Source organism: Daphnia pulicaria, chromosome 1 (genome assembly GCF_021234035.1).
Source record: "Daphnia pulicaria isolate SC F1-1A chromosome 1, SC_F0-13Bv2, whole genome shotgun sequence".
NCBI lineage: Eukaryota > Metazoa > Arthropoda > Branchiopoda > Diplostraca > Daphniidae > Daphnia > Daphnia pulicaria.
This window is the reverse complement of record NC_060913.1, coordinates 24,812,231-24,832,993: the sequence shown is the minus strand read 5'-3', so window position 1 is coordinate 24,832,993 and position 20,763 is coordinate 24,812,231. Positions and strand designations below refer to the sequence as shown.

The following is a 20,763-nucleotide window of genomic DNA, read 5'->3' as shown; positions in this document are numbered from 1 at the left end:
TTTAGGGCGAAGAAAACTTTTTACGAGGCTAAATCAAATGTTATGGGTCCACTGATGCTCCGCCTTTTGTTGATACCCTACTACGTCTATGAAGGACATGTCGAAGGATAAACATCTCGATCTTTCTCAATGCGTTGGAAGCGCCCGTTACATTGATAATGTCCTCATTGCGGTTTAAATAGCATCGCACTTCCGCTCACCAGAAATTCAGCGTGAAAATAATTTTTGTCGAAGACTGCCTCTACAATTTGGTCAACAAAGCCTGGAATCTCCAGTACAAGGATCAAAACAAACTCACATTCAAAGTAAGTTTTTTTGTTATTGTTGTCATTTCAACTCATAGATGGCGTCTAAAGCGTTTTTTTTTTTTATAATCTAGATGGTGTAACTGGCGAAGGAGCTCATTCGGTTTGGATTGGACTCAACAGTTTCAACGTTGTTCAAGACTTGCTCGTAATTTGCTCAACATCCTAGGCAGCGCGTCCAGTTTGGCTGATGCCGAATATTTTCACAGAAACAATCAAGGGTCAGGACAGCATGCAATAATCGAAGAAATGGAAACCCCTGACGGAGAGGGTGTGCTGTGGTCGTTGAGTGACATATTCACCGTCATGACCACTTGCCCAGTTTAGACCTGGGAACGGCCGGATTTGCCAAGTCTCCCAAGCATCTTTGATAATCACCACACGGAAATCATGAGAGGTGAGGTTATTGTGAAAGAAATTTCATCCCAGGACAATCTGTTTCTCGGAATTCTAAAGTTCAATTCGATTTCCATTTGTTGTTACGTTTATTTATTTCTGTAAGGTTCGGACTTCGATAAAGTGATGCCGAGTTTGGAATCGTGGATCATCGAGTCATTCATTCGGCTGGAGAAGATCTGGGTTCTCTTAGATGACTCGGCGCAACAACTCACACATCTCATCCAGCGGAGCAACTCGCTACTTCACACCCGCCATTTAGTGATCCAGCGAAGAAACCCTCACTGCTCTGCCGCATATTCCTCGGCGCACTACGCTTTCTAACCCATTCTTAGCGACAAGAGGTTGTTGTTTAATTTTGTCAGTTTGTCACCGAGCAATCTGCTCGAGCGCTTTCTAAATTATTGTTCCTAGTTCACTTCCTTTCGTTTTATTTTGATTGTTTTTTTAATTTCCTGCCAAAGTCGTCGATTTTCAAGGATCGTTGCGACCATTGTTTAAAGTTGCTCTCTCTTAACACTGCTTTCTTATTGCGTTCTAGAAGCAACTCAAAAGGAAAGAACCAAGGAGTGTTTAACGAGATCTCTTTTTAAATTGCCAAACGTAATCATCCCCACTCTTCGATGGGCAAAGGTATCCATCATGTCATCATTTTGATTTGATTTTTTGTGTGTTTAATTTATGTTATACCGTTCCAAGGTCGAGCGCGAGGAATATCCCGGCGTTCCAGGTGTTGCAAAACGCTTTTGGTCTCAACGCCTCCGCGCATTTCGTCGCACGTGAATGCAACTCCCATCCGGCTGCTGCATAACGCGGTTGGACACCTTTCAGAGCTGTCCAGGAGTCGTCACTTCTACTTGGGCGTCAGTCTTTTGCCCGCGGCCCATCTTCACGACGATGCAGGCCGTTGGTGGTCTGCAACATCCTGCTGGGTCTGGTAGTCATGGCGACGGACATAGATAGCCTCTACGCGTTGGTCAAGTGCAACGGAAAGCCTAGCTCGAGATGGAACACATCTGCGGCTACCAGACGCTGACATACCTCCTGGAACACCTCAAGACTTGGCTCAACAACCACATCCATCATCTATATATGATCCTCGTCCTAATCGGGTTCGAACAGCATAACATCAAGGCCACAAACGAGCCCAACAACAGCCTGGCATTCGGGGACTTGCTGGCTTATCTTGACGTTCGTTTTTTCTTTATTATTATTAATTTAAGTTTTATTTGCTCTCGTAACGTAACGTACTAAAGAGTTAATCTATTAGGGTCTATAGACAAAAATTTTTTTTTTAAATAAAAAAACAAACTTGAATGATTCGTTAATCAGTTGTTACTTTCTGAAAAAAGGGAAAATTCAAAAGTGAGAATTGATTTTTACACCAGTGCAGTTTATAAGAGATTATTTATTATCTGGGCTGTTGCGTTCCATATCGTCTTTCACCAAGTTTCATTAATAATAAAGAAGACAATTTAATCCAGGAAATATTCTTCCGGCGTACGGAACTCCCCTCCAGTCATCTCCAGTCACCTCCGGATTACGCCCATTGCTCCTGCTGTCACACGATGTCTACGCGGAAGAAAACGAAAATCTGAGATAAATTCTTAGTCACAACGCAACTTCCTTTGTTCAGGTTAGTTTCTTAGCCTATACAGTAGTATACACACTAAGAAATATTCTTTAAGGCTACTGGCGCGTTCGAAATTTATTGACAATTATCTATGAACTCATAGACAATTGCTATTGTCTCAACTTGTCTAAAGAAAATTGGTATTCAGAGAGAAAAGCCAATTTCGATGCAAATGTAACGTTAAGCGTAGTTGCCTCGTTAAACTTTGCTTCGGTACTCAAACAATAAGGGATGACGATAAAAAAAAGTTATTTTATTAGTTATTTTAAACTGTTGCTATTGCCACAATTTTGCAAGATTTTGCTTATTAGGAGATGGGAGAAATTAGAATGAAAACAGTGTTTATTTTTCCTTACTATTCCATATCATCATATTCCCTTAGACGAGCGATAATCCTCTCAGCTAGTCCGTGTGTGTTGTCTCGAGCACAGGCGAGAGGAGTTTGGCCTTGTTTGTCGACACAATTCACGTCCACCGCTTCAGTATTAAGGAGTAGCTCGATGAGGTCCATCGATTCTGCATTTCTCGCTGCCATGTGAAGAGGGGTGACTCCATTCTTATCAGCGATACCGGGGTCGGCTCCCATTTTAATCAGACGACGAGCGTTAATTGTAACAGGGTCGGGTCTCTTAATTGCGTAATGGAGAGGTGTCCTTCCGTCGCTGTCAACTGGGTTGATGTTGCATTGCTCGGTTTCCAGAATGACGTCGATGAGTTCCGTCGTCTCTTCATTTTTGGCTGCTAAATGCAGTGGAGTGATTCCGTACTGGCCGGCAATGTTGGGATCGGCTCCCAGTTGAATCAGGTGAGGCACAATTTTTGTAGAACATGACCCCATTATTGCGTGATGGAGAGGTGTCCATCCATTGCCGTCAACTCCGTTGATGTCGAATTTTCCCGTTTCCAGAATGGCGTCGATGAATTCCGTCGTCTTTTCATTAGCCGCCGCCACGTGAAGTGCGTTCGCTCCGTCTTCTCCCCATGTCAACGCGCTAATATCTTGTCCGTTTTCTATCAAGAAACGAATCGTTTTTATGTCGGAATCTTCTTGGATACGATCTGGTACTGGTGCCGCAATGTTCTTCGGTTTGTGTTTTATTCCTTCTGCCTTCGAGGCCCCTTTTTCCCTCAACAGATCGGCAATCGCTTCGCCGAGCCCGTACTTGTTTAACTGTGCGTAATGTAGCACATTTTTTCCTACGTTGTCTAAATAGTTGACATTTGTGTCTTTGTGGTTGAGTAGTAGTTTGACGATGTCCATGCATATTTGCATATTTGCAAAATAGGCCGCCAAATGAAGTGGAGTGACACCATTTTGATCAGCAGCGTTTGGGTTAGCTCCTTTTGATAAAAGAAATCCTGCTGTAGCTCTGTTGGATTCCATGACTGCCCTGTGCAGGGCAGTCATTCCAAATTGGTTTCGGTGGTCAATATCGAATTTGTCGTTCAACAAGTTCTCGTCGATGGCATCTGATATGCAATTGGGAGCTGTTGGCCCGTGCAGAACAGTCAGAAGTTTATCCACGATTCCCTTCATCTCCGCATAACGCGAGGCCAAATGCATTTCATCACATTTCCCTTTATCCAGTTCCGCTCCCTTCTTGATCAGGGGACTTGAGAGAGTCTTATTCCCATCGGAATCCACGACGACTTTATACAGAGCTGCTTTTTCAAGACTCTCGGTTTCGTTCTCGTTTTTGTAGTTGTTGTTGTCTAGGGAATGTCCAATGGCCTTTCCCCCTGTGCATTCGTCAAGCAAATCAGCTTGAAATATTTTTTCTTCGACTCTCGCGAAACCTTTTTCTTTCAATCGATTAGCAATTCTCTCACTTAGTCCGTGTATGTTTTTCATTGCGTAATGTAGCGCGTCGTTTCCTTCGTTGTCTAAATAATTGACATTCGTGCCTTTGTGGTTGAGAAGTAGTGCGACGATGTTCATGTCTTTGGCAAGAAGTGCCGCCCAGTGAAGTGGAGTGCGTCCATATTTATCAGCGACACTGGGGTTGGCTCCATTTGATAACAGGAAGTGAGCGGCAGTCACGTTGGATTTTATAATTGCAAGATGGACGGCAGTCCTTCTATCTTGAGATGTCGTTTCATTGATGTCAACTTTTTCGTTTGACACGAGTAAATTGAGAATATCGGAATCTTTATCCATTTCCGCCGCAATGTGAAGTGGAGTGTAGCCTTTGTTGTCGCGGACGGTGGGATCGGCTCCTTTTTTTAGCAAGCATCGAGCAGTAATCACGTTGCTGGCCATTATTGCATAATGGAGAGCGGTACTTCCGTTGACGTCACGACAATTAATATCGACTAGAAAACGTTTCAGGATCCGACTGATTATGTCAGTTGTTGTTTCAAAATAGGCCGCCCAGTGAAGTGGAGTGACTCCATTCTTGTCACTTATGGCGGGATCGGCTCCCTTTTCCAGCAAGTAGCGAGCAGTAGTCATGTTTTTGGCACGTAATGCGAAATGGAGAGCAGTCGCCCCATTTACGTCACAACCTTTGATGTCGAATTGACCGGTTGCCAGAATGACGTCAAGTATTTCGGTCGTCTTTGCACAAATGGAAGCCATGTGAAGTGCATTCCATCCTTCTTCTCCCCATGTCACAGTGCTAATATCTACTCCTGTATGTATTAGGAAACGAGCCATTCCCACCTCCGAATCTAGGAATGCCTTTTGTAGAATTCCTTTCACATTATTTTCGAATGTCACCTCATTTTCGACTTTTTCGTCGTTAAGGGAGTTTGCATTTTGAGAGACGACGCCTTTTTCTTTCAAAAGTTTAGCAATTCTCTTACCGTGCCCGAACATGTTGACCTTTGCGTAATATAGAGCATTGTTTCCTTGGTTGTCTAAATAGTGGACATTAATGTCTTTATGATTCAAGAGTAACTCGACAATGTCCATGTCTTTTACATATTTGGCCGCCTGATGAAGTGCAGTGAGTCCATCTTCATCAGCGACATTGGGGTTAGCTCCATTTGATAAGAGGAAGCGAGCGGCAGTCACGTTCGAGGTTGCAATCGCTAGATGGAGGGCAGTCCTGCCTTGTTTGTCCCTTTCGTCAATCTCAATCTTTTTTTCGTTTCCCAACATGAGACCGAGAACATGGGTGTCTGTCAGAAATAGTGCTGCCAATTGAAATGAATTGTTGCCCTCAGTGTTGCGTATGGTGGGATCGGCTCCTTTTTCCAGCAAGCATCGAGCCATCTCCGCGTTGCTGGCCTTTATTGCGTAATGAAGATAAGTCTCTCCACCTTTGTTAATGTGATTGATATCGACATGTTGATTTTTCAGGATTAGACTGATTGTTTCAATTTCAATTTCTTTCGCGTTAAAGGCCGCATAGTGAAGTGGGGTGTAGCCCTTCTTGTCGGCAATATCGGGATCGGTTCCTTTTCCAATCAGGTGACGAGTATTTATTTCTAAGTTGGTTCCCATGATTGCATAATGGAGAGGTGTCCATCCATCGTTGTCGACTCCGTTGATGTCGAATTTTCTAGTTTCCAGAATGGCGTCGATGAGATCCGTCGTCTTTGCCGAAAGTGATGCCAAATGAAGAGCATTCGCTCCCTCTTCTCCCCATGTCCTGTCACCTGCTCCACTTTTCAATAGGATACGAATACTTGCTACGTTCGAATCTCGTATAGCTGAAACCACGTATTCCTTCCTTTCCGAAATTTTGTCGATTTTGGCCTCCATTGTTTTTGTATCGTCGCTTAAAAATTTGGCAAATTTGCGGAGCTTATCGTTGCTGAAAACACGCATATGTTTTTTCATTATTTCATTAGTTCCTTGGAGCAGTTTGTTTTTTCTTTCCACTGCACCTTTCTCTTTTAAACGGATGGCAATTCTTTCACCGTGCCCGTGCGTGTTGACCTTTGCGTAGTCTAGCGCACTGTGATGCCCTTCATTGTCCAAGCAGTTGACATTCGTGTCTTTATGATCGAGGAGTAGTTCGACCGTATCCATGTCTTTGGCAAACCTTGCCGCCCAATGAAGTGGAGTGAATCCATTGTCATCGGCGGCATTGGGATTAGCTCCATTTGATAAAAGGAAGCGAGCGGTAGTCACGTTGGATGTTGCAATTGCCATATGGAGGCCTGTCGTTCTACCTTGAGATAAAGTTTCATTGACGTCAACTTTTTCGTTTGCCAGAAGTAATAAATTGAGAATTTTGGAATCTTTATTGAGTGCCACTGCCACATGAAATGGAGTGAAGCCTTCGTTGTTGCGGATGGTAGGATCGGCTCCTTTTCCCAGCAGACGTCTAACACCATTCACGTTGTTGGCCTGTATTGCGAAAAAGAGTGGAGTTTCCCCATTGCTGTCGCGGCCGTTAATATCGAAATTTCCTTCTTCCGGAATTTCATCCATTTCCTGTGAACACTCGTCAGTTTCGATAGTCGGAGGTTCTATGCCCTTTTTCAAAAACCGATCACCAATTTCTACTCCTAGCCCGTGCACGTTATGTGTCGCGTAGAAGAAAAGTTTTCTATCGTTTCTAAACTGTCCGATATCTCCTTCGTGAATGTTCTGCAATAATACGTCGATGATGTTCATGTCCGTTGCGAATGTTGCAGCCATGTGAAGTGGAGTATCGCCATAATTGTTTCGACAGTGGAGATCAGCGCCCTTGTTGATCAAATGCTCGGCAGTGATTTCGTTGGATTTGGAGGCGGCGTAATGAAGTGCAGTCCATCCGTTTTCATTTTGATCGTTTACATCGCCCATCCCTTTGACTTTTTGAGCTTTCAGGAGTAGATCTATTATAGGATTACCGTCTCTTTCCTGTGCTGCCACATGAAGAACAGACAGACCTTCTTTGTCGAAAATGCTAAGATTGGCTCCTTTTTCTATTAATTTCTTAACAGCGATGACATTGGATGCGACAACGGCCAAATGGAGAGCAGTTTGTCCTTTTACGTCTACATCGTCGACTCTGACTTTGCAATGAGCTAGGAAGAAATCAATGATCGCGTCATCGTCTCTTTGCTGGGCTGCCAAATGAAGAGGAGATCGACCTTTTTTGTCGGATACGTTGGGATTTGCTCCTTTTTCTAGTAATTTTTGAACAGCAATGGCGTTGGATAGATAAGCGGCCAAATGGAGAGCCGTTTCTCCATCTCCGTCTACTTCGTCAATCTTGACTTTGCTATGAGCTAGGAGCAAATCGAAGATATCCGCTTTCATTGTGATGGTGACCGCTAATTGAAGGGCGCTCCTACCGGATGCATCGCGCCTCGTTGGGTCGGCATTCACTGTATCTTTTAGAAGATGTTGAACCATTTTGGTTCTCGAACAAACAATCGCAAAATGAAGCGGAGTAAGTCCATTGTGTAAGGCATTGATGTCGTACTTGCCACTCGCCATCATTTTATCCACAAGATCGATATTTTCCATTACAATTAATGTGAATAAAGGGGACAGTTCAAAACGACCCCTTAAGATGTTGATTAAATCCAACATTTTTTGGTTCCGGCCACTTTCAGGAGGAGGAGAGTACTTGAAAAAACCATCGTATTGGTATCCTATTTCGGTAATTTCTTGACTGATGAAAGTGACAAAGGACTGACAGTTTGAGTTCAAGATGTTGTACTTTTCTGGAATGATCTGATGGGCCCAAAGAATCGCAAAAAGATCTTTAATCGTACCGTTTCCTACCAAATTTTCGACGATGGGTTTCACTTCATTTCGCGTTTCTCCATAACACTTGTCCTTGACGTTATTTTTGTTGCGCGATCGTTGCAAGACGATGTAATCCCTGTTTTTTTCCAATGACCACCAATAGTCTTTATCTGTTTGACATGTCGTCTTGAAGACGATGAAAACGTGAAACGCCCTTTTTAAATCTTTCGTTGTGCCCATGCTGCTTTGGTGGGTTTCGAACTCGGTGATTTTCGACTCTTTGTTGATGTCTCTTAAAACGTTCAGCATGTCAGGGATTTCACCTTTAGCTTTTTTGATATCTTCAAGAGTTTCTTCATTCAATAAAAAACGAAATAGCGCAGGTTCCGATATTTCGTGTTCCCCCTCAGGTTGGTTATCAGCATCGGGCACGAAGAGCAATTTTTGCTGTGACTCGGCACCAAAATAGTCTCTCACAAATGGGATACTTGAAAGTACCCGTTCGATATGACGGCGTAATATAGGTCTTGATAAGTCACTCACCTTTTGCCAGTACGTGCCACCAAATTTCGTTAACATTCCATAACAAACACACAATATAAGCAAACCACATAGCATAGAAATGTCGGTCATGATGAAGAATGTGCACTAATAACCCAAAAATAACAAAATGAGTTTTCCTTGTTAGCTATTTGACGCTGCTTGTACTTTATTTAGTTATTTGCGATAGGTTATTTCAACACTTTGTGCCACGTATCCGTTAGCTTCGAGTCAACCAACTCGACTGATTAGATGCGAATGCATTTTCTCACTTTACGATATCTAGGATAAGGGAGATCCTTTCATATTGCACCACCCGAGATCTCATTTTTCATATCCTGTTCATACTTCAGATTGCGTCATCCTCGGCGTCAGCCCCCCTACAATATAATTCTCTTCTAGTTTCATGGCTTTCGTGTGCAGTTTGATGACACCCTGTGATGATGCCGAAAACAGCATTGCATCATATAGTCTCTGTTTAATTCCTTGCTGATCCTGAAATATCGTTTTACGGTGGCGCTTTTGGCAGAATGATAGCGTCGGCGTCTAAAACCCAGAAATTGTCCGTATATTATGGGTGGCAATAATACTAAGCCTTACAGCAATTTGAATCTTAGTTTCTATTGTTTTTTGGGAGAGCATGATTAGAGGATAATGAAGCGAGTGAGTTTCCACCGAACAGACCCGTTTTTTTTGTGTGTTTGCTTTGTATTGTCCAACACGTTATTTGCTCTCTTGTCTTTAGTTTTGATTAAAAAATTTGCCGCGTTCTTATTCGCTGTCTATAGTGTTTTGATGGCTGTACACGGTCAATATTGAAACTATTTCGTGACCTTATTGTATTATCTAATATTGCCTAATATGCCTAAATGGTTATCCACATGTTGGTAAAAATGCTATCATTGTTGTGGTGCAATTGTGTTTTTCCAGGGATTTGCCCGCTTGACGCCCATCGCTGCAAGCTGTCAAGGAGCTGAAGCGGCCCGTAGGCCACATGATCGGGGCCGAGAGGTCGGCCTTGGTGGTCGTCGAGGAAAACAAGTGCATCCTGCCTCCCAACTACACGCGCAACTGAAAACTAACTGCGCAGCCCGCGGCTACGCCGGCCACTCCATCCGCCTGGTCCCGCACGACTCGGACAAGGCCCTGATGATCTGCGATGCGCCGTTCCACCAGAAGATCCTGACCTGCATTTGCCGACTGGCCGGGTCGTGGTGATGGGCAACACGGTCGTCACCGTCTGGGCCCTGGGCAAGAAGCAATTTTCGGTCCTCTAGCAATTCTACGGCCACACGGAGGCCGTCACTTGCCTGCCAGCCTCGGCCGGCTATGAGATCCTGGTTTTGGGATCGAAACAGCCAGACCGGCCATCGTCAAGGATTTGTCACGTTTGACTTTCATCCGCCAGTCGACGAGGCACAACGCGCCGCTGGCGGCCATCGACATCAACATCAACGACCTGACGGGCGACTCCACCTTCTTCGGCACTTGGCTCCACCTCTGGTCCATCAACGGCCCTCCGCTGGCCAGCGTCAACACCCTGGTGGCTGGTGGGCCAGATCGGCCGTTCTCATCAGCACATCCTCTTCGTCTGCTTCTCGCAGTTGAACGAGTGGGGTCCTTGAGCGTCATCCTGACGGGATCGACGGACGGAGTAGTCGAATGTCGAATGTAGTCCCTTGACTACGTCCAGGTAAAAAGTATTCAGCAACTTTCTCTGGAATTTCTCTGAACTTTCTTTTGAAATTGTTGCCCAGGTTCCCAACAATGAAAAGCTGGCACACCCCCACTGGCCAATTGGCCATCAGGCCAAAGGTGTGGAAACATTCAGACGCCGTGGTTCCATTGAAAGGTTATCAACTGCGTCATGAGTTTGTTAATTGCCATTAGCTTATGACTTTAACGACTCGACCAAACCTTATGATCAGATTCTTTTTTTTTTTATATAAACATATGGTAAATGACATCACATGGACTCGTGAAGTCGTTGATTATTGTCGGCGTATTATGTGCCCTAAGTAAGTGTGTAACGAGGTAAGCCGTGTAGCTGAGCACTGAGCTGTTTCATGAATGTCATTGAAAATTGTATTTTTTATTTATTTATTATTTTTTTCGATTAGAACTGTTGGCGTTGAATTAGAATTTTGTTGCTTTTGTGGTATTCTGCTGGTATTTGGAACCATCCGTGAATCATTACCACCAACAGATGCACTTCGACGTGCTTGAAGAAAATCACGGTTACCGATTTCATTTGCCAACTCCTAGTAACTACGGTAGTATTTTTAATGTAAGTCTAGCTGTTAAAAGGAATTCTTTAACTGCCCAAATTATATGTTGAAAAAGCATTTGATTTCCCTGAAAGGATTTGGTGTTCAGTCTTACTGGACTGTTTATCAGAAATGACAGGTGACTACATTCATTTTAAATTTTCTTTGTCATAACTAGTTAATGTAAATTTTTAGACCCCTTTTCTCCATGTTGCTTGCTAGATAATTGATACCAAACTTAAACCCTACCTACAATATCACCGTATGACCTTACATGGTCAAATGGGATGGAAGCAGGGAGAGAAAACAAATTTTAAGTTGGCCGTTTGCAAACCCTCTCTCGTCGCTTTTCTGTCTTCGTTTCACGAGGAATTTCTGTTAAGTTACCAAGCCTCTGCTCGATTGCAATCCTTTAGTGTCGTTTGATATCTGTAAAATCTTTCTTGCGTTTGCTTTTATCTGTTTCGTTGGAATCTTTGTGCGACGCGTGACTGGCAGCCAAGGACTTTAATCACGAGAAAAAAGAAACTTAGGCGTTTGCTGGAGGATTACCCTGGTCCAGGTGTAATGGGACGTTTGGCTTTTGAGGCTGCTGTGAATTGTGAACTTGTTTTTCAACCCGTAAGTCAATCAATCTTTTTCCCCGGTGATTATTGGTTGGGCTTTAAAAAAATTTGTTCTGCTCTTTCTTTGCCTTGACGTCCCGAAATAAGTGGTAATCTGTCACGTCGCCATGTTCGCTTGGCTCATGGACAAGGTGGGACGACCAATTCGGGACAAAATGCTGGACGCTCCTTGGCGAATTACCTCAAGAGTCAAAAAATCGTCCAGGTAATATTTTAGTTTTTTCCGAATTTCAATTCTTTCGTGTAGTCGAGCCCAACGAAGTGCATTTCGAGTGCCCGTTTGCTATCTACTATTCGGTTGTGTTAGATATTTCAAATCTACTTCTTGAATTGTAATATTTGCCAGTTTCCAGTAAGTGTTTTAGTGATTTTTTAATTACACATTGTTGTGTCACATAACACAGGGAGCACCTAAACTTATTCTCAGTCGCTATTTGTAATTGAAATATTTCACTTTGTATTGGTAACCTGACTAATTCTTAAGTTATAGTTATTGGTAATGGTTATGTAACGAGTTTTTTCCTTATTTCGTTGATCCACTAGTTTCATCGACGATGCGACCTCTTGCTGGGATCTGGATGGAGAAAATGTTGGACCAATTCTCGCTACCTTTTGCCGATGCGTGGATCGAAGGATGGCACGAGATAGGATACACGAGGTAGGAAACCAAATCAAAATACTTTTTAGTAACCACACCAGTAACACCAGCATGTCGAGGTGAATTTACGATCTCGTCTAATTCTTTCGAGAGTGCTGTCATGAGTCATGACTAGATGATTAAAATCGTTAAGAGTTAATAGTGGATTTCAGTTGGGGCTTGAAGATGGGCTAGATTTCTTTTGGGGCTAGAAGATGTGTTTGATGCTCCCAATTTTGAATCGATGTGCATGCAATAAGCTTACGAGGCTACTTGCATTTTCATGAAATTTGAAATGGAAACCGATCAATCGATGTTACTACGCAGTTGGCAATGCTAATCGTGCCGAAAAGTGACGAAACACAGGTGCGGGTTTCTCTACAGCCAATGGCATACTGAGTTTTCGGGAAGTTGCGTGTTGCACCAGCATCCTCCGTGGCACCAGGATGCTTTCCACTTTCTAAGATATTTTAATCCGCTGCAGGGAATTTCGTTGTTTTCACGTTCGTTGGCCACGAACGACGAGTACGTTTGGGCTATGCATCATGGCGAGTAATCTTATGAAATACCAAAGTAAGGAAATGACAACAAATTTTTATTCGAAGTTGGATCGTTCTTTTCGCTGATTTTTGTTTTGTTTATGATTTATTCCATACACGACGCATTGGTTATAATTCGCCACTAAAATGGTCACGCAGAAATGGGATCATTTTAATTTATTTCTCCATAATGATGCACAAATGTTTTCAAAACAAGATAAATGTAGGTTCCAGTACGTGTGTGATGTATCCGTTAGTGTTGAATCAATGAGAAAGACTGATTAGATGCGAATGAATTTTGTCACTTTTCAGACGAAGGAGCTTCCCTCCACTTTACCACATTGCATCACTTGAGATCTCATTTTTCATATCTTGTCCCGGCAGCTAATTGCATCCTCTTTTGCCGTTAGCCACTTTTTGGGATTTGAAAATTGTTTGCCCGCTGTTTATTCAAACTTTGACGATGCGTCTTGTTTTTGTTTGGCGCTAAGGCGTACGCATCTTTGATATGCCATGTTGTCATATCTGAATTCCAGTTGTGGTGGAGGAAGAGAGAGGAAATTAATTTCATGATGGCCCACTGCATGTCAAACCCTTTCCTTTCGTTCTCTTTCTTCGTTACAAGAAGAAAAATTTGTCTTGTCTACTTTCGTTAGTTTGGTTTAAAAACGAGCTTCAGCTCGAGCCTACTTGGGTCCGCATTTGCAGGTTTCGTGATTGTCTTTTTGATTCCGCCGGCGGGTAGTTTTTTATCAGGTGCAGTCGAGAGAAGCAAAGGGAGTTGCAATGTGTCAGACTTGGTCATCCGCAACGGACTAATCAAAGGTGAACGTTTACAGGGAATCATCCAATCAGAGCATACTGTGACAACACTCCCGAACGACACGTTCGAACACGCACATCGCCTTTAGCCCCCCTCTTTTGGTTTAATTTTTGTTCTTATCGCAAATGTTAGCAGCTGTAGGCAAATAGAAATAATAGCTAATAGAAAGAATTCGTCAGATCAGATATGCAATCGTTGCTTGACAGAAAGCCCATTTGTATAACTTGTAATAGTGCCAGACAGAACTCAAATCCCCATTTGCCAAGGTGTAACTAAAGCATAGTTTATGTTCAAAAATCTGAAATGTGATCGTAGAAGTAAGAAAGCAATTTACTTGAAAAGGCCAAACGGTCCTTGTCGCATTTTGAGAGTACTTTATTAACCCAGGGTAGTATAGTAATTAACTTTCCCGGCTTTTTATCTAAGGCTTAATCATTGTGCTCGTGTCAGGATGTCTACGATTAGACTAGTTCTGAGCTTACTAAATTATGAAAAAATCTTCTATTCAGATAGAACGGGAATAGCCTTTTGAATGAAACTTATTCCTGCCATTTATTAGATGATTGCATAAATCCCGTCTTCTTAAATTCACCCTAATCATTGACATTGCGAATACAGCAGCCTCTCGTTAACGTTTTCTTCTTTTTACCATTTTCGTTTAATATCCAACACAAAATCAGCTAGGAATTTGCTTTTTCTTCCACTTCGCCAAGAAAAATGAATGACAAAACAAGTTAAAGATTTGAAGTTAAAAATGAAATTTTATTTGAATCTTAAATAAGAGAAAAAGAAAACTAAAGGAAAAAAACAAAAGAAACTGGACCAGCTTCTACCATCGAAATAGTCGCCCACTTGCTCGGCTACCTCCACCCGCAACGCACGTCAGAAATCGACGGACTCGTTTGAGGGTACTGAAACCCCCCGTCAAGGTGTTAGTCAACTGTACACTGGCGTGCGAGTGAAGACGATCTAATTCCTTTCACCGTATATAGGAGCCATGATAACTAAACTTTTATACAAGTGCCAGGAATTTCGAAAGTCTTCACTTACATCACACCAGCGACCAGCGAACCAATTCCATCGACGGGTTCATCCACCAATCTTTTTGGATTGTCACGAGGAGGTTACGTCATCGCAAGACGACAATTATTCTGATAGGCAAAACTGACGTCCAACTTTAATTGTTATTAACTTTAATTAAAAAAAAAAAAAGAAACTAGCGAGAACCGGACTTGAGTATTTCGAAAACTGTACGGCAATTGGCTAGGGTACCCCAGATGCTGACGTATTTGTTTTCTATGGAGGGGGCATTGATGTGTACATTGTAGTCAAAGGACAATTTTCTCAACAAATATTCGTTGGAATACTTGTTATTTCTCAAATCCAGGTTGGTGCACTCGAAGGTCACGGTTAATTTTTCGCCGACGTCGTAGCAAGCGGCCATTCGACGTTCAGCATCTCCTCCGGTGATTAAAAGGTTGCCCTTGACAAAACTTAGCCAAACCCCATACTCTTTTTCTATCCTTTTGGCATTGCTGCCGTTTCGTCCAACAACTTTCCCGCAATCACTATTCGATATCCCATACACGACAATTTTATCGACGTCAACTTCTCTTTTTACGGTAGTTGATTTAATGTAAAATTCAGGTAGTGCAGCCGACGGTTGCTGAGTAGATACCTTGACGGCTTTCTTTTCGACTGAGGTGCGTGCAGGAGAATTTTTCAATACGTCAGTGGTGAGAGGATAATGTGCCTGTGGTACGGTGACCGGCGATTTCGCTTGAGATTTTGTGTAACCCGAAGTTAAAAAGGCCGTTACGACATCAGTTATTTCATATGATGGATGGATGGGCTCTTCAGTTTGGTGATGGTGGAATACTGAGGGTAAACTTTTAGACAAGTTCACGGGTTGTGGCTCAGCAGCAGTTGCGGTGATCGATGAGTCGGCTTGAGATTTTAATCCAGATGCTAAAAATGCAGTTACAATTTCGGTAATTTCAGCTACTGCAGGGATAGGCTCTTCAATTTGGTGGATTACTTCGTCACTGCCACACCGGACGTCCGTTGTCATTTTCGGTCGGATTTGTTGTTCCATTTCTGCACACTTCTGAACCGCTTCGTATTTTTCCTGGTCAAGACTTTTCACTTGATCCTGTAGGTGCTCGACCCTTTGGGTCTGTTTGTTAAGGGATAGCTGGAGTTCTTCCATTGTCACCTTACTGGATAGAACAAAACGATCGGCATCTTCGATAGTTCGCCTCAACTGTGAATCGTTTTCGGCCAAGCGGAGATTTTCCGTTTGCAGTTCAGAAATGGTTTTATTCTTTGAATCTAGCTCACGTTTCGCCTTGGCTAACTCGTGCACCTTGTCCAATTGCTGTTCGGCAAGGCACACCCGGAGATTTTCCAATTCATCGTTACTGGAGACAAGAAGAAGTTTGGTCTCTTCTGTTATTTGCCTTAGCCGCTGATCGTTTCGTTCCAACTGGTGGTTTTTATTTGTCAATTCTGCAACTTCTTCGTTCTTAGATCGGATTTGATCCACCAGCTGCTCGACCATTTCGGTCTGTTTGTTAAGGAACAGCTTAAGTTCTTCCATTGTCACCTTACTGGATAGAACAAAACGATCGGCGTCTTCCATTTTACGCCTCAACTCTGAATCATTTTCGGCCAAACTGAGATTTTTCGCTTCGAGTTCAGTAATGGTTCTAGTTTTTGACTCAAGCTCACGTGTAGCGACGGCCAACTTATCATGCACTTTGTCCAATTTTTGTTTAGCAAGGGAAATCCGGAGCTCCTCCAATTCCGCCTGACTGGATGCGATGAGTCTATCCCTGTCTTCAATTTTTCGCCTTAGACGCGAATCCTCATTTGTCAAGCGGAGATTCTTCTCTTTCATGTTAGTCATTTCACGTTTGTTATTTTCGAGTTCGCTTTTGGTAGTTGCCAACTCGTCGTGTACGTTCTGAAACATTTTTAGCTTTAATGGGGAGTCTGTCAGTTGTGATTGAAGCAGACTCAACTCATTCTCCAAACGTTCTTTATCCAATACAATCAGGTTATTCTCAATCACACTGGATGCGATAATTCTATCTCTGTCTTCGATTTTTCGCCTTAGACGAGAATCATCATTTGTCAAGCGGAGATTTTTCTCTGTCATGTCGGTAATAAGACTTTTCTGTTTTTCGAGTTTTCTTTTGGTAGTTGCTGACTCGATGCGGAATTGTCGTAACTTGGAATGGGAGTCTGTCAGTTGTGATTGAACTAGACTCAACTCATTCGATAAACGTTCTTTTTCCAATACAATCAGGTTTGTTTCTGCCTTCAGACGAAGAAAACTTTGGTTGTTCAAGTCTTCTCCGCTGGCAGTCGAAAATCCATCGTTAATTACAGGTCGGGGAAGTGCATGCTGTTTAGTGCATACGTCAGGTTCAATATTATTCAGGTTAACAGCCGAAAGCCGAGTTTGTATTTCGGACGGTCGACTGAAGAAATCCATGATCCACATGATGATCAAATTCAAAGCAAAAGCCAATATAGTGACTGCTAGAATGTCGATCATTTTCAAACTGTTTGATAGTTTCCTTACAATTAAAAACTGCGATGTTGACTATTTCCGTTTGGGTTACCTATATAGACTTGCCAGGGGAATCCCGTTTCGCACTGTCCATTTCCACTGTTTTAATCATATTTCTAATTATGTTTATGCTATTTAATTTTTTTTATTGATTTGAAATCCTACTTTAATGTCTAACGGACATTGTTCAATTAGTTTTGAATTAATTGCATTTCATTTAAATCTTTTAATTGCATTTTGAAATTAAAGGTTTTCGGAATTCCGGTTGGGATTCAATGTTACCGGTCTGGACATGTCTGGAAAACAACAGGGCAACCATAGCGGTGAATCCACAAACTAAAGAAGATTAAAGTGTATTAAAAAATAATTTCTTAATTCTTATTACTTTTGTATGCATTGCGTTCGGTTGTACCGTGTATAATTTAATATGTTTTGAAATACGTGGGAAGTATACATTTGTATGTTTTTTTTAATGGTTTTAGCCTAAAACATTCCACGTTAATTATTTTTGGATTCTTCTGCATCACATCAATCTGTTTCTAAGTGGGTTTGTAAAATCGTTAACGAAGCTGTTGCCAAATAGCCGATAAAAATTTGTTAATGACGACAGACTAAAAGACAAGTTTCATCGCCATCTATGATTCACATTTACAACTACTGATGTGGAACAACAATAAGTCTTCGTTACGTTACGTCAGACCGCAGCCATTTTTTTGTAGCACTGATTGTGATTGTTGATTTGAAGGATGAAAGGTATCGTTAGATAATCCCTACGGCGTATTTTCCTTCCTTACAGTTTTCTTCATAAAAATGTTATTTCCTTTTTGGATTGTTAGATGTGACTGAATCTTAATTATTTGTGTGTGAATTTAGTTGTTTGTGTGGTAACCTAGCCTATTAATTTCTACTTGGAAATTTCAGCTGATCATGTGGCCTACATTTTGCCAAGATGTCGTCTCTTTTTCCTGTACGTACCGGCTGTACGATTTGTAAGAAACACTTCAGGTATATATGTTCAACTTTCTAACTGTGAGACTTAGTTAGTTGGTGACTATGTCTTAACTTTCCCGTTGTAGAACTTAATTTGTGTACCTTGGAAAAGCTTGCTAGTTGTAGGATCCTTAGCAACATTTATTCCGAAGGATTGTGTAGTTAACTTGAACTTCTGTCATTTTTTTGTTTTTTGTCATTTGAGATGCTGTGTCCTTGATAGTAATTGTGTTTTTTTTTTTTTGTGATAGAGAGTCTGGTAAAGTTTGAGCTTCGTCATTGCTGCCCAATGTTAACATGGATTTGATGCAGCCAGCTGGTAAAGGGTGTTCTTCTTGCTACCTGTACTGCTGTGTGTTTCGTCAAATGAAGAAACATGAACAACTGTATTTCAATCAACTTTCTAATTGTCTGGCTGATTCAAAAGCTTGCTTACCGACACTGAGAGGTTTCATAGTTTACCTATACTTCTGTCATTTTTGTTGTTATTGCGAGAATTTACTGTTGGTAGTAATTGATTTTTTAAAACCAGGATTAACCTTCAGTTAAAATCTTAGCTTCTCTTTCTTCTTTGTTAAAGTTTAAATCACACATTTTGTTTTTGTTTCAACTAAAGCTATCAGATATTGTTTTCAGAATATTTGGTTTAACTAAAACCACACAGCGTCATTGATTCGTCTTTTCAGACAGCATTTCCATTCATGGTGAAAATTAAATCATTAATTTTGGTTACAGGTTAATCGTGTATGATCGCGTAGTTGGTGTCCGCTGTGGTACGTTGTTGCAGCCTATGCTGGTGATAGATCTTTCTGCATCAAGTTCAGTTGGGCAGTTGGCCGTGCTGGTGTCGTGTTACCGAAGTTGCATTATTACTTTATTAAATTAGCATTGTATCAATGTAGTGCTTTAATATGTTAAGAAGAAACAAAAAAGAAATATGGGGATGTGTTTATGTCAAACAAATAATAAACATGTTTTTGGGGTTGGGAAAGTAAAGTGGTGGATGTTGGAGGGGGGAGGGAGGATATTTCAAGTTTGGATAAACCTACTAATGTATCCCTACCAATGAATCTCCAAACCCCAAAAATATATACCTTTCAATCCTTCAAACCCCTTAAATATACACCTACCAACTCTAAATCTATACCCTTAACCCTATAAACCAATGTTAAACCTTAACCATGTAATATCTGTAATAAATAAAAAAAGATACACTATATAAACTAAGTTTTATTTTCCTTTTAAAATGTTAAAAAAATTCAATCGACAGAGCGTCCGGTTCAAGACGGTTTACTACTGCACGAGTTTAAACGCAACCCGCCACCACCGCTGCGGCAATGAGACAAAAAGCGGTGGTTAAGTTTTGCGGAAATCTACATCGTCTTTGTAACTTGACTGACGGAGATTTCCACAAAAAATAAACCATGGCTATTTGTTTCATTGGGTAGTGGATGCATTGTTTTAACTCGCACATGCTGTTATAGGAAATGTCTACGGCCCCCAGAGATATGTATCTGGACCGAGAAGAAGAGAGAAGTACGAGGCAAGTTTTTCCGGGGAGATGTAGTCATACTAGGCTTCCGGGTTAGACTCATGACCCTCCAAAAGTTTTCATCGGATCATGCGCCTTCCAAGTCCCCGTTCGACCAGAGCCCTCCCCTCCTCCTGGTTTCACAGCGGGTGAGTGACCACCGGCGGGCGTTGGTTAGTGGTTAGTTAGGGAAACGGGGCCACAGAAAAGAAGGGAGCCCAGATATATGCACTTGCCATTTATCTAACAACTACACAATGCACTAGTCTTGAATTGCAGCATTCTCTCGTCAGTTTATAACAGTTGATGACTTGATGTCATCAGACGCGAAAGAGTTACCCTGTAAAAGCAGAATGAACATTTATTTTGATGACAATAAAATTCAAATGAGGTTGTAGCTAAAGAAAGTAATACCTCAAATCAATAGGACCTGTGTAAGGAAGTAAACAGGGAGATTGAAGGGTAGCGGCCAACTGGTTAGCAAACAAGGAACCTTGTTGACTGTATGGTTCTTGTCCTTTTTCTTCAAAATATGACTTCTCATCAAATCTGTCATGCCAATGTGTTAGAAACCTGTACTGAAGAACCTGTAAATAAAATAAAACAATAAGTCACTTTGTTTATAGTTTTTGTCATCAATGTGCTTGACGTCTATGATCTAGAAATAATTAAACAGTTAGTAGTGTACACTCAAAATTGGGGCATGGCTGGGATTGGCGATTTTGCAAGTCCGCATTACAACCAGCAGACAATTATGATGAATCCTAATAAAAGATGAGAAGAATATATGTTTCAGCAATACTGTATTAATGAAGCTAGTAATGGTTGTTACCTGTTTCATTTTGATGGCACATTCAGTAGAATACAATGATTTTGAACAAATAAATGGTTGAACGACAACAGCAGTGAGCTGCACGACCCTATCAACACGTTTTCTCCTGTAAGTTGATGAGATACATTAAGTTTATCAATATGCACATAAAATAGAACACATCACCGACAATTCACAGATGAAATCACTCGAATTTACCTGTAAATACATTGGTAATTGTCGAAGAAAAGATAGCTTAACTTTTGACAGCAAACCGCCATAAGCCCAAAACTGACACAAACAATTAACACGCCATCTATTAGACACGCCTAAAAACTCATTAATAAGGACTGGACTTAAGATGCTCACAAAAAACTTGAGAATCGCATTTTTGTTTGCTACAACCTAGCATTCAATCTTGAGATTAGTACAGAGAACAAAGCTCACTTGCTA

General features: G+C 41.6%; 1 protein-coding gene and 2 long non-coding RNA genes across 6 annotated transcripts in view; 1 reads left to right on the top strand and 2 right to left on the bottom strand.

Moving 5' to 3' along the window:
- The window catches only part of LOC124318740, a 33,309-nt gene extending 14,110 nt beyond the window's left edge, over positions 1-19,199 (top strand). Inside the window, exons 5-22 of one of the 3 annotated variants that reach the window (XR_006912434.1) lie at positions 6-305; positions 380-408; positions 475-702; positions 808-1,045; positions 1,243-1,334; positions 1,401-1,892; positions 2,186-2,337; positions 9,440-10,202; positions 10,267-10,543; positions 10,630-10,782; positions 10,853-10,915; positions 11,275-11,397; positions 11,490-11,607; positions 11,946-12,060; positions 17,228-17,731; positions 17,900-17,983; positions 18,224-18,416; positions 18,704-19,199. This is a non-coding gene — a long non-coding RNA (uncharacterized LOC124318740). Of the gene's footprint in view, positions 1-5; positions 306-379; positions 703-807; positions 1,046-1,242; positions 1,335-1,400; positions 1,893-2,185; positions 2,338-9,439; positions 10,203-10,266; positions 10,544-10,629; positions 10,783-10,852; positions 10,916-11,274; positions 11,398-11,489; positions 11,608-11,945; positions 12,061-17,227; positions 17,732-17,899; positions 17,984-18,223; positions 18,417-18,703 lie in introns of all 3 variants that reach the window. The other 2 variants (XR_006912430.1, XR_006912431.1) reach the window with 2 other exon arrangements.
- Positions 2,182-9,047, bottom strand: LOC124313996 (serine/threonine-protein phosphatase 6 regulatory ankyrin repeat subunit B-like). Of its 2 annotated transcripts, XM_046778943.1 has the most exons (3): positions 3,274-9,047; positions 2,691-3,066; positions 2,182-2,273 (listed from the first exon to the last, which is right to left on the bottom strand). In XM_046778943.1, coding segments are annotated over exons 1-3 (5,706 nt in total). In that variant the 5' UTR covers positions 8,603-9,047; the 3' UTR covers positions 2,182-2,272. The 2 variants fall into 2 exon arrangements, with proteins under 2 accessions (XP_046634899.1, XP_046634891.1); XM_046778935.1 differs by having other exon boundaries at positions 2,691-9,047.
- Positions 19,200-19,630: 431 nt separating the features above from the next.
- On the bottom strand, positions 19,631-20,665 carry LOC124319293. Its single transcript, XR_006912998.1, has 5 exons — positions 20,530-20,665; positions 20,332-20,437; positions 20,188-20,263; positions 19,914-20,086; positions 19,631-19,839 (listed from the first exon to the last, which is right to left on the bottom strand). It is a non-coding gene; the product is annotated as an uncharacterized LOC124319293 (long non-coding RNA).
- Positions 20,666-20,763: the final 98 nt, after the last annotated feature.